The sequence below is a fragment of the Dendrobates tinctorius genome, unplaced genomic scaffold, assembly GCF_039654945.1.
Source record: "Dendrobates tinctorius isolate UK_male_01 unplaced genomic scaffold, ASM3965494v1 ptg000070l, whole genome shotgun sequence".
Taxonomy (NCBI): Eukaryota; Metazoa; Chordata; class Amphibia; order Anura; family Dendrobatidae; genus Dendrobates; species Dendrobates tinctorius.
In genome coordinates this window covers 42,920,504-42,940,689 of record NW_027361738.1, presented here as the reverse complement: position 1 = coordinate 42,940,689, position 20,186 = coordinate 42,920,504, and the positions used below count along the sequence as shown (strand labels likewise).

Genomic DNA, 20,186 nt, shown 5'->3' with positions numbered 1-20,186 from the left:
CTCATTCTTACTAAATACATCATAAAAGTCCGCCAAATAGTCAGGAACATCATGTGACTGAGGAGAGGTGGAAAAAAACGGAGCCTCACTAAGGGCACACCGACAACCCCAACTCACCACAGACACAGATTTCCAATCCAAAACTGGATTATGAATTTGCAACCAGGGAAACCCCAGAACAATGGTATCATGCAAATTATGCAACACCAAAAATCTGCAATTTTCTTGATGGTCTGGGGCGACCTGCATTACCACCTGGGTCCAAAACTGAGGTTTATTTTTCGCCAAAGGAGTAGCATCAATCCCCCTCAAAGGGATAGGCGTCCGCAGAGGTGTCATAGGAAATCCACAACGTTTAGCAAAATCCAAGTCCATTAGGTTCAGGGCTGCTCCCAAATCCACAAAAGCCTTGGTGGAAAATGTGGACAGGGAGCAGATCAGAGTAATTGCCAGAAGAAACTTAGGTTGAACACCACCCACAGAAAACGTGTCTACAAAACGTTTCTCTCGTTTAGCACAGACAGAAATAATATGCGAGGCATCGCCACAAAAAAACACAGCTTATTACGCCTTCTGAACTCCTGACGTTGCTCCCTGGACAAAACTCTATCACATTGCATAGGTTCAGACACTTGTTCAACAGGTGGCAACACCTCTCGTGCAGTCCTGCGTTCACGTAAACTCCGATCAACCTGAATGGCTAATGACAGAATCGTCAAGACCAGAGGGAACAGGAAATCCCACCATAGTATCTTTTACGGCTTCTGACAAACCCTTCCGAAAGAGAGCTGCTGTCATGATCCAGGACGGGATTTCGCTTTGACCCGTCCTGGTTAGACTATGGGTTAATTGTGCTGCCTCTCTCTGGCAGCAGGAGGCTATTTAGTGTTCACTGGACCTGGGTCCGGTGTCAGTTATACTCCTGCCCTCGGCTGAGTTAAGTGACCTCTTGTATACGTGTGCCTTGTGCCTGATATCTTGCTTGTTTGTTCGGTTGTGATCTGGTTCTGTCTGTGTTACGAGTTCTGCCTGACCCTCTTGTACTGCGCTACCTCTCGTGTATGACTCTCTGCTTGTGACCCGACTTCTCTCTGCTCGTCCCCTTGGTACCACGTCGCCCTCTTGTGTATGACCCTTGGCTCTGTCTGACTACCCGTCTGTTCGTCTCTCCTGTACCTTGTTTGCCCGCACTGCACTTGCTCATAGAGCCAGTGCGCGTGTCCTGAGAACAGAAGCAGTGCTAAAAGATACCTGTGGAGTGTGCAGCAGAGGTGACCATGCGTGCTTCAGAATAATAGTGTCAGGGTCCAGTCAGCGCTGGAAGGTAAAGAGGCAAAGGACCTGCGGACACTAAAACTGAATAATGTGCACGGGACCTATGGTCATGTGACTGCAAGGGGGCGGGGCTTAGCGTCCTGTATTCAGATAGGACAGGACACCATACAACAACTCAGAGTCAGGCAAAACAGAGGTCACAGCAGTACGGGCAAACGAGGTACAGGAGAGACGAACAGACGGGTAGTCAGACAGAGCCAAGGGTCATACACAAGAGGGCGACGTGGTACCAAGGGGACGAGCAGAGAGAAGTCGGGTCACAAGCAGAGAGTCATACACGAGAGGTAGCGCAGTACAAGAGGGTCAGGCAGAACTCGTAACACGGACAGAACCAGATCACAACCGAACAAACAAGCAAGATATCAGGCACAAGGCACACGTATACAAGAGGTCACTTAACTCAGCCGAGGGCAGGAGTATAACTGACACCGGACCCAGGTCCAGTGAACACTAAATAGCCTCCTGCTGCCAGAGAGAGGCAGCACAATTAACCCATAGTCTAACCAGGACGGGTCAAAGCGAAATCCCGTCCTGGATCATGACAGCTGCCAAGGCATTATCATTCCAGGTAGTAAGGACCGCCCACTTTCGGAATTTTTGACAGTACAATTCTGCAGAATCTCGACCCTGGCTCAATGCCAACAGGGTCTTTTCAGCCTGATCAATAGCATTAGGTTCGTCACATCAGGAGTAGGGATCTTTGGTTCAGCAGCATGTGAATGAGCAAGGTAGGCGGAAATTCCCCGCACTTCCACAGCGAGCTGCTCCACACGATCAGACAATTGCTTTATCTCCATTGAGAGAAAAAAAAAATTCCCCCTACGGCCTCAGAGATATAGAGGTGTCGGGGTCGTAAACGACAATGAATCCTCATTCACCAGTCATTCCAAATCATTGTGCGAGCGCAAAACATCTGGTACCGATTAAGAATGACTTAGACACGCAGCTGATTCAGTCTTAGCTAATGTCCTGCACCACACCTGTCAGGAGCAGTACAACAACTGGCTTTTATTTACAAATACACAATACTATATTGAGTGTTAGGGGAAGGCGTGCATTAGGCGGGGTTTATGCAGTATACATCTAGTGTCCAGTCTCTCTCTGATTCGTCAAAACGTCTCCCGATGGTTACTCCTTCTTCACATTCCTGAGTTATCTTTTTTAGGAGAAATGAAACTTAACTTAACTCTTTAGACACTGAATTTAAGTGAAAGTGAACACTGGCAGCCATCTTTAATACAGTTACATTTGCATTAGCAAGCAATTAGGAAAAACTTATTGTTTCACAGTATAAAAATATAAAAGTTATATAAGAAAATATATTTTCACCTTGACAATCCCCCCTAAACACTAAGTTTTTCCCTTAATGAAAGATCCTTCGAGACTGTCCATGTGATGGGAAAAGGGGAGGTGGATTTCTTCATCCAGACACCTCAGAAGCTCTCCCCTAGCGAGAGGCCTCCAGGCAGCTGAACCCTTCACTAACCTCACATGGAGTTCTCCCGCTGTCCCTAAACTAAGTCTCTTAACATCATCTGAGAATGGGGGGTTTTGTCTACTCTCTTGAGGGGAATATACTTAGGGATCTTCCCTAGATCAGTACCATCGTACTCTGGTGGGTCTACTTCTTGATTGAGGAAGGTGCCAGTCGGAGTTGCTTTGGCAATAACCTTTTTATACAAGGGAATAACACAACAAAGAGTTATTGATCCAATTACAAGGAGGGCAATCAGTACCATACAAGCTTGTTGAAGGAATCCCTTGAGTCCACCCAACCAGCCGGAAAAGAAAGATGTGTCTACTCCAGCATTAGTTTTCAATTTTGCTGCTAACCCAGTTATCTTTTTAAGGGCTATCATGGTTTTTCCATTCACTCCAGAGTTCTGAGGGATATAGGTACAACACTCCTCTCCCACCATCCCACAAACTCCTCCTTTCTCAGCTAATATCATATCAAGGGCTAGTCGATTTTGGAGTGTCATTCTAGTGTTAGGGCCCAATTCTTCAACTATACCTTGGAAGGCATCTTGGCTGAAATTGACAAACCTTTGTTCACTGTAATATATGTAATTGATCCATTCAACATTTTTATTAATCTGCACCTGTGGGATTATAGAAGCAAAGCCAGCATAGATCTGGTTCTGGGCTTTAAATTGGTCAGGCACCCCCCTTGGCACTCCAATAGCATCAATATATACTAGTGGATCTTCTTCATAACTCATATGGAGCTGATCGAGGCTTCTCCTTTTCCTGGTAGGTTCATCAGGTATCTTTGGATCCCAGGGTAGAATCTTGAACTGCATAGCTAGTTTAACAAGGGTGCATTGGCCTGTCCAGGCATTTGGCAACCTAGGACGGAGCTTACCATCTCCACATAACCAATAAATGTCATACATATATTGTGTATGTTTGATTAACAAGTCAGTATCTAGAGAACTATTCTCTTTGCAGAAACCTGTCTCGAAGATCCCTACTGGTGTACCTGTGGTGTCGTGGGAATTATAGCAGGTGTAATTGTCAGCTAATACAGTTACTTCTCCTGGGACCTTTAGTTTGGGTTCCTTATGAATTAGTGGGACGTAATCTGGGCAATCAGTGGGCTTCAAACCTTTCAACAAATTCATGACACAGGCAGTGGTGTTTAGGTATGCTCTGAGTATTCAACTGGTCATTCGGAATAACAAAGGTAGCTGGAGTCAAACGACCCAGAGTACAAGCACCTTTTACCCCTACTGGCAACCATTTATATGCATTGTCTCCACATACCCAGAACATGTCACTAGGTAGGTCCCATAGGGCTGAATGTTGTAATACCAGTCTATGAACTAAATCTATGAACGCAGATACATTCTGAACCATACACCAATTTGGAAGTTGTCCTAAAGGGCTACAATACCCTACATCGGGATTTCTACAGGTGGGAGTTCCTTTCTCATATCCAGATGACTCGTTGCAAGGTATATTACCTGAAATATTAAAACAAGTTTCATTATTGCCCTGGGGAAATAAATTGGAATACTTCCAGGACGTGTTATGCAACCTTCTTTCTAGCAGTATTGGTTTGAAGGCATCAGTAGAGTGGGAAGTTACATTAAAACTAACTTGTAGGCCATACATTGGAATTTGCCCCAGGTAGGTTAACCGAGTTCTATTCCTGGGTACCCAAGCCCCCCCTTTATATGCCAGATATTGAAGGTATGTGTTACTTCCTGAAAGATTACCCTGCCACCAAGGGTATCCTACCCATCCCACAATAGGTATTCCAACAGTTGTGTTCCATAACTTCACATTATTTGTGGCATTATTAGCGAGTGTATCAGAACAACTGGTCCAGGCAAATAATTCCTCGGGTGGCACAGGAATAACAAGGAACGGAATACTAGTGGCCGATATTGGTGAATGTGTGCAGATCCAGCAATCTGCTGGAGACTGAGTGTCTTTTGACCAATCATTTAGTATTTTTTTCATGATGTTGTATAAACTTATTATTCAAGGACATTGGAGAATTTAGATTGTCCCACGCAGCTACCATTATTACAGATAATGGAACAAAACCAAACCAAAACATTATGCACTCTTATGCTTTGTTAATTCCTGTGGCTAGTTTGCAATGCGATGCGTGGATCCAGGTTGGTCGTCCTTCCAACTTAACAGCAGTAGGCGTTGTCAGGAGTACTTGGTAAGGTCCTTGATATCGGGGTTCAAGGGTCTTTCTGGAGTGTTTCTTGACATATACGTAATCACCAGGTTGTAGACAGTGAGTTCCTTCCACACTATCTGGATCTGGAATGGAAGAGAAAACTAGAGAATGCATTTGAGTTAAATGCTTTTGCAACTGGATTACATAACTTGTCAAATTATCCACATTGAGTGTTAAGACCTGTGGGTAGTACAACCCTGTGTTCGGTGGTCTTCCAAACAGTATCTCGAAGGGTGACAGTTTAGTTTTCCCCGTGGGTGTGTACCTTACTGAGAATAATGCTAATGGGAGACACTCTGGCCATGGTTTATGGGTTTGTTCCATGGTTTTCTGTATTTTCAATTTTAGTGTCCCGTTCATTCTCTCTACCTTCCCTGAACTCTGTGGGTGGTAGGGTGTATGAAATGCTTGTTCTACACCTATCATTTGCATTACATTTTGCATTACCTCAGCAGTAAAGTGTGTACCTCTGTCTGATTCAATTGTTTCAGGGACACCGAATCGTGGTACTAGTTCCATCACCAGTTTCTTTGCAGTAGCTCGAGCTGTAGCCGTTTTCACCGGGTAGGCCTCTGGCCATCCAGAGAAGAGATCTACACATACTAGGATATTTGCATACACTCCTACCTTGGTAGCTGTATGTCGTCAATCTGCCGTCTCTGAAACGGGTAGAGAGGCCTAGGTGTCGCTTTCTTAGGGACTTTTACTGTTTTGTCTGGGTCTCTGGTTACAATTTGTCAATCAAACATTCATAATACACCTTCCATACTGCTGCACATTCTCAAGCATCATTTATTCACTTGCTATTTTCTTCCCTTGTCTGTGCCTTTTTGTACATCCAAACATTCACACTCTGGTATTTTTGCCTTTTTCAATATTTGTCCCACTTGTTTTACTGCTTCCTTCCTTCTCTGTCTCTTGTAATTTGACACAATTTGCTATACAAATCAATCACACAACTAGAAGCAGGTTCAAACACATTAATGACCAAGCAATCACTTACAATTCCCTTCTAAATTAGGCACCATATCTTACTTTTAACTTCCAATCTTCAATTAAGTACTGTTGCTTTAAAATGCACAAATCTTTCAGCGTGTACCTTACGGATAGAATTACAGAGAATTTTGAGCACAACTCACACTCAGCAGAGATAAGAGCGAAGGGAGAAGAAACTACGCAGCGCCATCCTTCACCCCTCCCGTCAGAATGCAGCGTCGTCCTTCACAGAATTCTGTAGTTCTTTAGACTTATCAAAATCAATTTCTACAAAGAAACTCAAAATCACGGGATTTCACTGTAAGAGCAGATAACTGTATAATGAGATTAACCATGCCTTGCCCTTTTTCTGGCCAAATGCATTCAGGAAACTTTACAATGTAATGCCACATAGCCGGCTGTAATCTCCCTGACGAGGGCAATCCTACATGCTTATACAATCTCTCAACATTCTTGACTGCCTTCTTGCCTTCCCGTGACGCTACTATTGCCTTGACCTCCACAGCATCCTCATCTAACTTGTGGGGCACAGACTTCTTCTGCTTTAAGATACGCAGCATGACTCTTACAGAATACTATGGTTCTCTGCAGAAAAACCACTGGTAGCGATATCAACACTGATGTTCCACAGTACGGAGCCTCACGTTCGACGTACTAGGAAAAGAGCCTCGCGCTCAATATTTCCTTTCCCTAACCTTGAACAGCAGTGATTAACAGATTATCCTGCCACGATATTCCAACAGTCGGGAGGCGGTCTCCTAGTGAGAGCCCTCCACAGAAATACAGGTGGTCCCTTCTCGGGACGTCTTAATTACCTAGCTGGTACAATATCACAGAGGCTGCGTCTCCTATCCCTTCCTCTAGGTTGCCCCACAATCTGCAACTAGCTCAATTTATCACTCCACTTCACTACTAGACAATAGTCACGGGTAGGGTGGTTGAATGGAGTACAATGACCGGTGGAGGAGGTGTGGTGTACACGAGGACGCGCAGAATGCGACGTCTCTCAGTTGCTGGTTCAGTGCGTGGCACAGGATCGCACTCAGTCTCACCACTCGACCGGTCACCCCTCAGACTCAAGGAGACCACAGACAAACCAATAACGGCTGAGACACTAGCAAGTGTGACACATACAGTGTATATGATCTCACTTACCGTGTTTTGGAGGGTGATCAGTCCTCGAGGTCAGCCACTACAGGTATCATCCACAGACATCCAGGCATGGGTCCAGAGGAGCCTCGGATCACTGTCCACGCCCCCCGTTGGGCTCCAAATTGTCGGGGTCGTAAACGACAATGAATCCTCATTCACCAGTCATTCCAAATCATTGTGCGAGCACAAAACATCTGGTACCGATTAAGAATGACTCAGACACGCAGCTGATTCAGTCTTAGCTAATGTCCTGCATCCACACCTGTCAGGAGCAGTACAACAACTGGCTTTTATTTACAAATACACAATACTATATTGAGTGTTAGGGGAAGGCGTGCATTAGGCGGGGTTTATGCAGTATACATCTAGTGTCCAGTCTCTCTCTGATTCGTCAAAACGTCTCCCGATGGTTACTCCTTCTTCACATTCCTGAGTTATCTTTTTTAGGAGAAATGAAACTTAACTTAACTCTTTAGACACTGAATTTAAGTGAAAGTGAACACTGGCAGCCATCTTTAATACAGTTACATTTGCATTAGCAAGCAATTAGGAAAAACTTATTGTTTCACAGTATAAAAATATAAAAGTTATATAAGAAAATATATTTTCACCTTGACAGAGGAAAAAATATACACACTTTTTTTTTTTTTTACAATTCTTTCCTGCTATTGAGTACCCTAGGATCTGCGGTATGGCTGGTGATTCTGTTATGAACGAGTCACCGTAGGAGGCAAAAACAGAAATGCTAGCTAAGTCCAGAAAATCAGAGAAGTTGGCAGCTATCGGATTGCAGACCCCTGAACCTATCAACAACAACTAGCAGTAGCCGTGGGGGGTTCCTACGGTGCCCTAGACCCCTCGATCACAGCCGGAGAACTAAATAGCCTAAAGACAGAAAGGGAAATCTAAACTGCCCCAGAGCAGACCCCAAAGCAATAGGCAGCCCCCAACATATAATGACGGTGAAGCAAGAAGGAAAAACACTAACACAGATAGAAAGATAGACTGAGCAAATGATGGGGCCCAAGCTAACTAGATAGGACAGGATAGAAAAGCTGTGTCTGCAATCCGCCAAAAACCCTATCAACACAAGAGCCAACAGACTGACAGGGAAAAAGGCCCTGAAGACGCTAGGCTTCAAAAAGACTACTCAGGTATTTTCTGAAGGCAGAGCAAAAAGACACAAAGGAATTCAGCTCACCCCAGCAGGGAATGGCAGAATCCAGAAAAGCAAGGCAAAATAAAACCAAAACACAAATGCAAAAAGCAAGGCAGAAAACTTAGCTTTTGAGGAGCAGGAATCAGACTGGTCTCCTAGAATCCCTCAGAGAAATCACCAGCGAGGCAGAAGGGCGTCGGCTGCCTTATATCCAGTCAGCAACTCCCGTCACCCAGTCATCCTCCACCAGCTCAGGTGTTTGGCAATCAGCCTCACTACCTTCCTTCACCAGAAGAGGGAGTTCATCAGACCTCAATGGTGAAGGGGAAAATGAACTCACAACACAAATCATTCTTTTTCCAACCTGCACCACAGAACAGCAGCTAATTTACTGTCCCCAGCCTAGCGACCCCTGTTAAATACAGATCCTTGCAAAGAGTGAAAGCCAGGGCAACCCTTGGGATCTGGAAACGCGTCAGTGTGATATTGCTAGACACTAATTTATTGTCACCCACTCTGGTTTAAGCAAGTTTTTAAAGAATTTAATAAACCACTGTTTTTATTCACTCGATAAGTGGATTTTTCGTTGCTGGATCACATTTCTTTCTTCTTTGCTAATCACTGAGTGCTCTCCAACCAAATATATGATGAAATGGTCCCTCTCTACTTAACGTTATTATTCAAAATTACCATATTTAAAACGACAAAACATTTAAATATGTTTTCCTAACTTGTTTTATTGGTGGCTCAGTGGTTAGCACTGTTGTCTTGCGGCATTGGAGCCCTGGGTTCGAATCCCACCAAGGACGACATCTGCAAGGAGTTTGTATGTGCTCCCAGTGTTTGTGTGGACTTCCTTCGGGTTCTCCGGTTTCCTCCCACACTCCAAATACATACTGAAAGGGAATGTAGATTGTAAGCCCCAATGGGGACAGCGATGATGATGTCTGTAAAACGCTGCAGAATATGACATCGCTATAAAAGCAAAGCATTAAAAATAAATATTATTGTTATTCTGTGCACTGTACAAAAAAGCTGTACAGACCAAAATCTGTCAATCAGTAAGCTAGGTGTTGCTGACAGATTTCATTATGGCTTTCTTCTTATTCTAATTACCACTTGTGTGAATACACAGGGAAGCCTTAGCTTCTAACACATGAATACCTGATGTCTCTTAATGTGCAAAGATTTGAAGAGTCTGATTAACATATGAATGCATATTATTTGCGTTGGCCATTCATGTGTTAATGAGACAAACTGAAAAAGTTATTAAGGTGATAATGAGCAAATCAGACTCTTTCCCGTTCACATCAGGATAGCTTTATTCACTCAAATCTCCAAACAGAGACATATGTTAAGAAAAACAGATCTATGAATGGCAGCTTGTTGACAGTTTCCACATAGTAGTGGGAGATTTGATTTAAAATTGAACTTACGGTAATTCAAAAAGTGAAAATAGAAAGGAAATAAGTAACTTGTAAGGATACTAGATTACAACTAAGAGTCCCTTCACACTAGCTGACTAGTGCCACTGAGCGACCGCCCATCAGCTACTAATAGCCTGTTTACACAGGTAGACTGTGCTTAAAGTCCCCGTCTCACATAGCGAGATTGCTAGCGAGATCGCTAATGCGTCACCGATTTTATGTCGCAACAGCGAACTCGCCAGCGATCTCGCTACATGTGACACATAGCGGCGACCGGCCCGCCCGCTGGATATCGCTGATCTTGCTCGAATGTCCTGGGCCATTTTTTCATCATTGACGTCCTGCTGGCCAACATGCATCGCTGTGTTTGACGCCAACGAGCGACCTCGTTGGCGACGGAGAACTCAGGGACGCAGGCTGAAATCGTTCAGAATAGCTGCTGTGTGACAACACACAAGCGATCCTTACCAGGTCGTATCGTTGTCGGGATCGCTGGTGCATCGCTATGTGAAACGGGGCCTTAAGATTACACACTGAACACTCTGTAGTAGATCACTCAGTGCACACAGGCTGCCATGGTTCTCGGCAGTGCATGTCCTGTTTACACAGGACGATGTGCTTATGAAAACACTGATCTTTTGGGCAAATCAAAAGATAATTTCACCCAATGATTGAAGTTTTGCTTGCTCACTGGGCGATCAGCAGCCTGTTTAGACTGCATGATTATCGTGAAACCAGCATTCATAGGAACAATCATGGGATCTAAGAGGTAACGTTTCACCTTCTGAAGAATAACAAGCCAGGTGTGGAATGTCACTATCCACAAGGCAAAACATAACCTCTTAGATCCCAGTAGTAAGCCTCTCACCTAGTCAGATCAAATCTCATACTTTGCGCTGATGAGAGGCAGTACCCCAAAACACAGGGTCTGCAAATTGTGATTCTTTTTTGCCTTTTATCCTAAGTCATGTGGCAAGACTCATTAAAGAGTCCATATTGACATCTAGGATTGCTACTTCCAATAGGTGTGGCGCTAGAGGTCAAGTCCTCTTCCTCTCTGAAAAGGCAATTTGTATAGGAACAATCATTCACAGTAATTGTGCAGAGTAAATGCCCTTTTGGTTTGCAACAAAAGGTTGAGTTTCACAATGATAGATTTACAATCTTAAGGCTCCCAATCTGTTAGTGGCCAACCAATTAATATGTATCGAGGCCCCCCCCCCCAATTTATCACCTATAGCTTTTGTTAAGCAAAAGAAGAAATCAAGCCGAGGTGTCTGGCAGTCTCTTACGTTGTGCTCCCTAATAGAACATATGCATGCTCAATGAAGCTAAACATGCATGTGTATGGTGAGGCCTAGGGCAAGATATATACCACTTTAAAAATTGCAACATTGACATGCGATGTCAGTCGCAGCATGTCTGAGTTTATCCGATATTCAGATCGTACTCGGCCAAGTCAATGAATGTGTACACATCATCGGATTGCACTCATATGACATCTGAGTACAGTCTGATTTTAACACAATGACACAATCGAGAAAATGGAGAAATTTTGTTTTCTTTCTTCTCCTCACAGTGTGCCCCAATTCTCTCATCCTATATAATCTGATCACACTCTGACCAAACTCTGATCAGTGTTTGATCAGAGTGTCATTTGCATAATCGGCCTGATTCAGATTCTCTCATGGCTGTGTGACCCTAGCCTTATATACTGATGATTATGTCCTTTCAAAATACCAAGTCATTGAGTTACCTGGGCCTCACCAATGGTGATGCTGATGTAGACGGTATAATGATTGGCTGAGCCCAGTGATTGGCTGCAACACTGGAGTCATGACATCATCGCTACAGCTAGCCAATACAGACCAGAGTAGTGGTAGAGAGGTGTCACTTAAGCAGAGAAAGGTAATTAACTTCTCAGGTTGTCTTCTTCAACAAGTACAAAGCAATACACATAAAACCCCTTTAATACAACTTCTAATCATTAAGGAAGCTAATAAACATGGTAACGTACTACTTGGTGCAGATATACACTACTTCTACAATGACTTTCAGTAAAAGAGAGTCATAGGATTTTTTTTTGAATCATCAAACTGTGAACTGGTCGACAGTGTGAAGTTTTCATTGTTTGTGTCCCCTTCTTGCCGGCTAACCACTCCTGTTTCATTTTTTATTAAATCATAAAAGGTATCTCAGCCAATTTTTGGCAGCGAATGCCAGGAGCCGCAGTATGTCCTTCTCTTTGCCCTCCTCCAGTTGTCTGTAAGCTAAATGGTCGCTAGTGAGCTGCCAAACAGGCAAATCTCACTAGCGACGCAGCAGCGGTCGTTACTTACCTTTCAGACGCGGCGATGATGACGTCCTCCCGCCCGCGTCCACGCGTCTCTCGTCGGCGCCAGCAGGAAGCCGCCGCCGAGAAATGGACATGGACGATCTCGCGCGATCAGCGATACCCAGCGGTGAGCTGGTCGGAGGTAAGTATCACACATAGCGATATCGCTAGCAATATCGCTGCTGCGTCACAAAATCGGTGACGCCTTAGCGATATTGCTAGCGATATCGCTATGTGTAAAGCCCCCTTAACTGCAGCCTAGATAGCCCCTTTATCCAAATCTCCAAGTGATGCAGACTCCTTAATCAATTGCAGTGATCTGAAAATTAAAAAGTCAAATAATGGTTTGTTCTGTCAAAAATGGGCACTTATGAGCCACACCTCGCTGAGAAGAACAGGTGTAGAAAGTTTATGGTCAGGCAATTTCAGTTTACAGCATTTTTAATGGGCCCCAATGCAACATCTGTAAAGTGGCCCCTGAACTGTCATGTGCCATTTATCATCTTTGAGTGCCCTCAGGCACCAGGGCCCAGATGTGGCTTCTACCTTTACCAGTACTATATCTATACCACTGGGTTTTCTTAAAGTATTTTTATTTCTGAAAAAAAAATATAGAAATCACTTCTGTCAAAAATGCCATATATTGTGTGTCTCCTGTTACTGAAAGTGACAAGAGGTTGGTATAGATGCTCAGCAATGTGAACTCGGGTACATTTTCCCTGGTGACTTCTCAGTGCACGCAGTAACCTGTTTGAAAGCACAATGATTCCTCTGGGCTCTCAATACATTTCTTACAGTAAAGAATTTAGCAGATGGAAAAAGATCTTCTTTTCAACAAAAGTAGAGAAAACATAGGATAAAACACGAGGTAGGAGAAAATGTGTCAACTGGGGTTTTCTAAAGATTGAAAATTATTCCGTATCCTAAAGTCCCCCCATACATATTTGATGATGGTCAGGCGATTGATCAGAAGGCAGCTTACTCAATTGAACCTCCCATACGCCAGAGCGTTCGATTTGCCTAGCACTCCACCTTCTCTATGAGAAAACCTCCAGACATCTTATCTCAAAGAGAACAAAAGGCTCAACAGTCCAAAATCGGACATTCCAGGAGCTTTATGGCCCCATCTCACATAGCGAGATCGCTAATACGTCACCGATTTTGTGACGCAACAGCGATCTCGCTACATGTGACACGCAGCAGCAACCAGCCCCCCTGCTGGATATCGCTGATCGTGCAGGAATGTTCTGGGCCATTTTTTTGTCGTCGGTGTCCCGCTGGCCAGCATGCATCGCTGTGTTTGATCGCTGGATCGTTGCTGCGTCGCTGAAGAGATCTGCCTGTTTGGCAGCTTACTAGTGATCATTTAGCGACGCACAAGGGATCCCTACCAGGTTGTATCGTTGTCGGGATCACTGGTGCGTCGCTAAGTGAAACGGGACCCTAACTCCACCAACAATCATTCATAGTAGATTGTCAAACGATCCCTTCTATACTGTCGGGTTCGACTGACCTTAGTCTAATGCATATGGGGTCTTAAGATAACTCACTAAATGTTGGGGGGGCAACAATTTTGAGAACAAGGCTCTGCAGAACCGTGTCTCAATCGAGTAGAGGTTGGACATGTGCACCTCCGCTTAATTCATTGTCTATAGGACTCCAAAAAATAGACAAGTTCGGCTCTCTATGTGACATAAATGCTCCTTGGAAAGCAGAAACAATGACTGTATTATTTTAATTACCTGTCATAATTTTATTATATTGTATATAGCACTGGGGGGTCCAGCTCATGTGAAGTGGTAAATTCATTGTATTTTTAGACCATGTACAATTTTTACTTATAAGAGATTTACATCTTCACACAATGTATAACCAGATGAGCATATCACGTGATGCTTTTAGCTTGTGAATGTTTTTATTGCTGAATATGAAGGTAATGTATTTTATATTTATGCTTTACTTGTCTGGAAAAAGAGACATTACTTAAACGGCATAGAACAAGCAAAATAAATGTGAGTTACAAGAGTCAGTTGGACCAACGAGTTCATGTCCACCGCGTTTGTTCTGCTGCTGTAGATGAGTAATAATTAGCTGAACTGAGCTAACGATTGATTTTTAGACGACTTGAAGACTTTAGGTTGCCAGGAGTTCACTAGGGTTTCATTATTTCTACAAAGTAATAAAAGTTCTACTTTATTTCTAGTTACTTATTATGTACTATGGAAGAAATAATGAAAATAGTATCTTAGCTTGTTGGGTTACTTACAATAAGAACTTAAAGAAAACTTATCTGATTCATGATGCCTGAACAGCGGGCAGGATGAATCAGACACCGGCTGCGTTATTGCGTCAGTGTATGCCTGACTCTCAAACGTTGTGGAACTTAAGACAAAAAGTACAGTACTTTCAAAATCTGGCAGAGGCTATATGTCTTGTCTGAATGTTCCGAAACAAGTCCCTGGTGGGTTCTTCCTTTGGCTGACAGGTCTCTTTCCTATGCAAAGACAGAGTGAGACCTGTCAGTCTACGGGGGCAGATCAGGCTAGGAAGCTGCCTTGGACTGGTCAACCGAGATACATAATCACTGGTCCGCTTTTCAAAGTATATTTTCAGTGAAATGCCGGAGCATTTCAGAGTAAAGCAAATGCTGATACAATTGTGCCCTCAAACTTTCTGTTCGTGGCTGGGGTGTATTGGAAAAATATAACAGGGTATTATACAAATATTACTGACTTAAAGGGATTCTGTCAGCTCACCCCAAACCAATTACATATATATGTTGGTTATAAAAATGCAAGGAATCCATCTTTCTTCAAAAAAAAAAAACTCCCCTCAAAAAATACTTGTCTGTTAAAAAAAAATACTTTAGAAGTGATATGCAAATTAGTCTGTAAGTGCTCTGGGTGGCAGTGGGGAGCACTTCCATTGCTTCAGCTCCCAGCTCAGCCTCACTCTGCTCCCAACTCGGTGATTGTCAATTAATTAGCTGTGTTGCAGCCTGTCAATGACCAACTTTAAGGGTGGAGTTGGGTTGAGAATGGAGCTGGGAACCCAGACAGTAGAATTCCTCCATCCCGCCCAGAGCACTTCCACCCTTATTTGCATATCACTTCTACAATGAATTTTTCAGCTACATAGCAGGATTTTTGTTACCAAAGGTATGGATTCACTTGTATTTTAATAAACTACACACGCAATGTGTTGTCAAATTTTAGGTTGCGGGGATAGAATGATCTGAGAGATTCCCTTTAAACAAACCTTGTATTGACATTGAGGAATCTTTTCAAAATCTAAAATAATATATTTGGATGAATTTTTATAATTTTTTGGAGATTACTAAGTTCACATTTTGATCATCTTTGAAATCCACAAAAGTATTATAATTCATACATGACATTTATTATTGTCATTACATCACAATATTTTTTATAAAATAAACAAGGTGTAAATTGGGATTTACAAAGGTTTGGAGCACCATGAACTCAGAACTAGCCTTACACCTATATTTTAAATGATTTATTGGTTCATATTTGGAAAATGGTAAATCATAGTGTATTTGAAAGGTCAGACTGGTGCAAGAATCTGTTTAGATGGCTGTGGCGAGGTCTTTGATGCTTCTGATTAAAATGGCAAATAATCGCCTCTAGACCTGGGTACAAGGATTATAAATTTCCCAAGATAGCGCTGAATACAGGCGCGTGTCGATGGATAGATATGTTGTGTGATTGACAGGTTAAAGAAATAGAGAAAAGAAGGTAGATAAGATTTTCTTACACCACAGCTTTCAGGTATGTTCAGGGAATAGCTCATAATTCATATGAAAAATAGTTCTATCTCCTGCTGAAGAGGATATGGAGCTATAATTGTAATCTCGTACAAGAGGGGATTACGGTATTATTCACTTGTATATTCATTTTCTTCTATTAATGTCTGGAATATATGGTAAGTAGATGGAAACAAAAATCCTAGGCACGAGGTGCATTTTTGTTCGAAAGACAAAAACTCTGAAAAGCCAACATTGATATTATTCTGTTGCTTATAATGCTACCACATGGTAAACTTTACAAAGCTACATAAACAGCTTCACTCCCCCGGAAGAAGGCTAATACGCCGAAACATATGTAGGGACTCCTGGCACCACACTGCATTCCTGGTAAATACTTTACATACAGTCATGGCCAAAAGTTTTGAGAATGACACAAATATTATATTTTCACATGATCTGCTGCCCTCTGGTTTTTATGTGTGTTTGTCAGATGTTTTTATCACATACAGAAATATAATTGCAATCATATTATGAGTAACAAAAGGTTATATTGACAGTTATAATTAGTTAATGCAGCAAGTCAATATTTGCAGTGTTGACCCTTCTTCTTCAGGACCTCAGCAATTCTCCCTGGCATGCTCTCAATCAACTTCCGGATCAAATCCTGACTGATAGCAGTCCATTCTTGCAAAATCAATGCTTTTATTTTGTCTGAATTTGAAGGTTTTTGTTTGTCCACCCGTCTCTTGATGATTGACCACAAGTTCTCAATGGGATTAAGATCTGGGGAGTTTCCAGGCAATGGTCCCAAAATCTCTATGTTTTGTTCCCTGAGCCATTTAGTTATCACCTTTGCTTTATGGCAAGGTGCTCCATCATGTTGAAAAAGGCATTGTTGATCGCCAAACTGCTCTTGGACGGTTGGGAGAAGTTGTTCTTGGAGGACATTCTGGTACCATTCTTTATTCATGGCTATGTTTTTAGGCAAGACTGAGAGAGAGCCCATTCCCTTGGCTGAGAAGCAACCCCACACATGAATGGTTTCAGGATGCTTGACAGTTGGCATGAGACAAGACTGGTGGTAGTGCTCACCTGGTCTTCTCCGAATAAGCCGTTTTCCAGATGTCCCAAACAATCGAAAAGGAGATTCATCAGAGAAAATGACTTTACCCCAGTCCTCAGCAGTCCACTCCCTGTACCTCTTGCAGAATATCAGTCTGTCCATGATGTTTTTTCTGGAGACAAGTGGCTTCTTTGCTGCCCTCCTTGAGACCAGGCCTTGCTCCAAGAGTCTCCGCCTCACAGTGCGTGCAGATGCACTCAGACCTGCCTGCTGCCATTCCTGAGCAAGCTCTGCACTGCTGGTAGCCCGATCCCGCAGCTGAAACACTTTTAAGAGACGGTCCTGGCGCTTGCTGGTCTTTCTTGGGCACCCTGGAGCCTTTTTGGCAACAAGGGAACCTCTCTCCTTGAAGTTCTTGATGATGCGATAGATTGTTGACTGAGGTGCAATCTTTCTAGCTGCGATACTCTTCCCTGTTAGGCCATTTTTGTGCAGTGCAATGATGACTGCATGTGTTTCTTTAGAGATAACCATGGTTAACAGAAGAGAAACAATGATGCCAAGCACCAGCCTCCTTTTAAAGTGTCCAGTGGTGTCATTCTTATGTAATCATGACAGATTGATCTCCAGCCCTGTCCTCATCAACACCCACACCTGTGTTAATGGAGCAATCACTGAAACAATGTTAGCTGGTCCTTTTAAGGCAGGGCTGCAATGATGTTGAAATGTGTTTTGGGGGATAAAGTTCATTTTCTAGGCAAATATTGACTTTGCAAGTAATTGCTGTTAAGCTGATCACTCTTTATAACATTCTGGAGTATATGCAAATTGCCATTAGAAAAAATGAAGCAGTAGACTTTGTAAAAATTAATATTTGTGTCATTCTCAAATGTTTTGGCCATGACTGTATATTTTTTGTTCTAATATGTCTACCTCTGATCTGTGACACTCTATTTGACTTATACTTTACCTTACTTCATATCATTGTCTATACTATGTGCAGGGCCGGCCCAAACGTATAGGCGAACTAGGCGGCTGCCTAGGGCGCCGACCCAAAGGGGGCGCCAGAGAAAAAATAGAAATAGAATAGAAAGAATAGTGTCATCCTTTTAAAAAAAAAAGGCAAGGAGACAAAAATTTTAATTACCTATGGTCGTTTTTGTTTTGTGTTATTGATTACTTTGTATATATTTGTCCTATACAACTTCTCAAAAGATTAAAGAGTTAGGAGAGAGTTAATTAATCATTGTTGTTGTGGTTTATTTTGCTCCTAAATTTATATCCCAAGTTTTCATCTACTGCCAAGAATAGTAGGGGCGCAACAAAATAGTTTTGCCTAGGGCGCCGTAATCTCTCGGGCCGGCCCTGACTATCTGCATTCCTTTGCTGCATTTCAGTGGTAGTCACTAGCTATAGTTTTACTCTTGTAACTTTGTGTTTTACCTTAGGATAAGAGTTGAGCGAATTTGTTCAGATTCGGTTCCGAATACGATCGGTATCCAATATTGTTTTTTGCAATATTCGTTGAACACAGCCAAACGTCATTAGAGTCAATGGGAGTAGAAATTAGCGAATATGTTTGGAACCGATCATTAAACTCACATTCGGCATGAATAGGGTTCGAATATGGCAAATTCAGATTTGGCGACCAAATCCGAACAAATTCGCTCAACTCTAAATAGGATATTTTGTACTCATTTTTTAATCACCACTTGGCCCCATCTCACGGCTAATTTTGGTATCGTTACTGGTTTTAGTTATTAGTAATAAAAAGTTTATTTTCTTCTACTGCCTCCTTACTTTGGTCATTCACCTTTTCCTCTATGATCTCCATAAACAGCTTTAAAGCATAGCTGTATTTTCACAAAGGAAAAAAAAATAAATGAGGAAAGGCAAAGTCTTTCTGCCCTCATCAATGGTAATCAGTTTCAATTATTTTTGGTGCACTTACTGGTCTGAAAATTTAGAGAATTTACCCCATTCTCTTGTGTTGTTACTTGCTGTAATGGAGTTCTGTCATGATCACCTGGCAGCGTTACCACCACGGACAGGTATAGCACAAGGCACTTTGCTGACCAAATCCCAGGAGTTGCCCTATCCTTTATCCTTTAACACTTATACAGGTATCTAGATTTAAACAGGGGCATATTTACTAGGGCCTCGAAATAAGCTATTTGCTGAAACAGGCTGGCAGGAGTGGTCAGGTAGCTGGGTCAGAACTAAGAGGGCAGGAAAAGTACAAAATCAAAATACATAAGTATAGACCAGGGGTCTCAAACTTGGCAGAGTAAATGGTCCGCACATGAAAAAAAATTTAAGCTGGCGGGCCGCATTCCTTTCAAACTTAATACAGTCACAATTGATAGCGGTATCTAAGGGGTTAACCGGCCGCGATCGGTGCTAATACCGATCATGGCCGTTCAAATAGGTTGTCAGCTGCGATGTACAGCTTACCTCAGCAGATGATAGTGTTGGCTCTGCATGTGAGCTTGTGCTATCATCTCGCTGTACACGCACAGCCACAGTCACCTGCAAAATCCAGCAATGGGGGGAAAGTCACGCCTCCGCTCTCTGCACGCTGGCGTGATGTCATTACACAGCACAGTGCCAGATGGATGTCATCATGCAGGGCCACAGCCACTACGGAGCGGCGCACTACTCCTCTCTTCTAGCGTGAGAAGTGGCGTAACTACAAAATTATGGGCCCTGGTGCGAACTTTCAAATGGGGACCACCCCATGCCAAAATACACACACATCTCCGCTCAGCACACCTCATACACACATGGCTCAGCTCCGTACACGCACGGCTCCGCTCCGTACACCTCGTACACACGCGGCTCCGCTCCGTACACCTCGTACACACGCGGCTCCGCTTCGTACACCTCGGTCTTCCTACACACACTGCTCTGCTCCGTACACCTCATACACACACGGCTCTGCTACATCCACCCTGTAAACCCCTCCTGACCCCACACAGAACCTTACCCAGCACCATGACAACCTTCACAGACAAAGACAGCAGCGTGCTGCATACACCGAGACCTGATCATGTGACCCCCTGACTCCTCCCCCTCCTGTGACCTCATCACAGGTCCTGTGCACACAGAACACACAGCCATCGCCGCGCTCCTGGATGGCTGCCTGCCTTCCCCCTTCTACCTGCCTCAGGGGGGTGAGACATATGGTGCACCGCGAGCCGCAGATGACTGCCTCAGGGGCCGCATGCGGCCTGCGGGCCGCGTGTTTGAGACC

At 43.3% G+C, this 20,186-nt stretch overlaps 2 protein-coding genes across 3 annotated transcripts in view; one reads left to right on the top strand and one right to left on the bottom strand.

Annotated features, from left to right (window-relative positions):
- PTPRN2 (protein tyrosine phosphatase receptor type N2) overlaps positions 1-20,186 on the top strand; it is a 1,309,069-nt gene that overhangs the window by 910,996 nt on the left and 377,887 nt on the right. The window lies entirely within an intron of this gene.
- Positions 2,505-6,397, bottom strand: LOC141095549 (endogenous retrovirus group PABLB member 1 Env polyprotein-like). Its single transcript, XM_073581605.1, has 2 exons — positions 4,911-6,397; positions 2,505-4,301 (listed from the first exon to the last, which is right to left on the bottom strand). The coding sequence occupies exon 2, from the start codon at positions 3,957-3,959 to the stop codon at positions 2,847-2,849; it is 1,113 nt and encodes a 370-aa protein (XP_073437706.1). The 5' UTR covers positions 3,960-4,301; positions 4,911-6,397; the 3' UTR covers positions 2,505-2,846.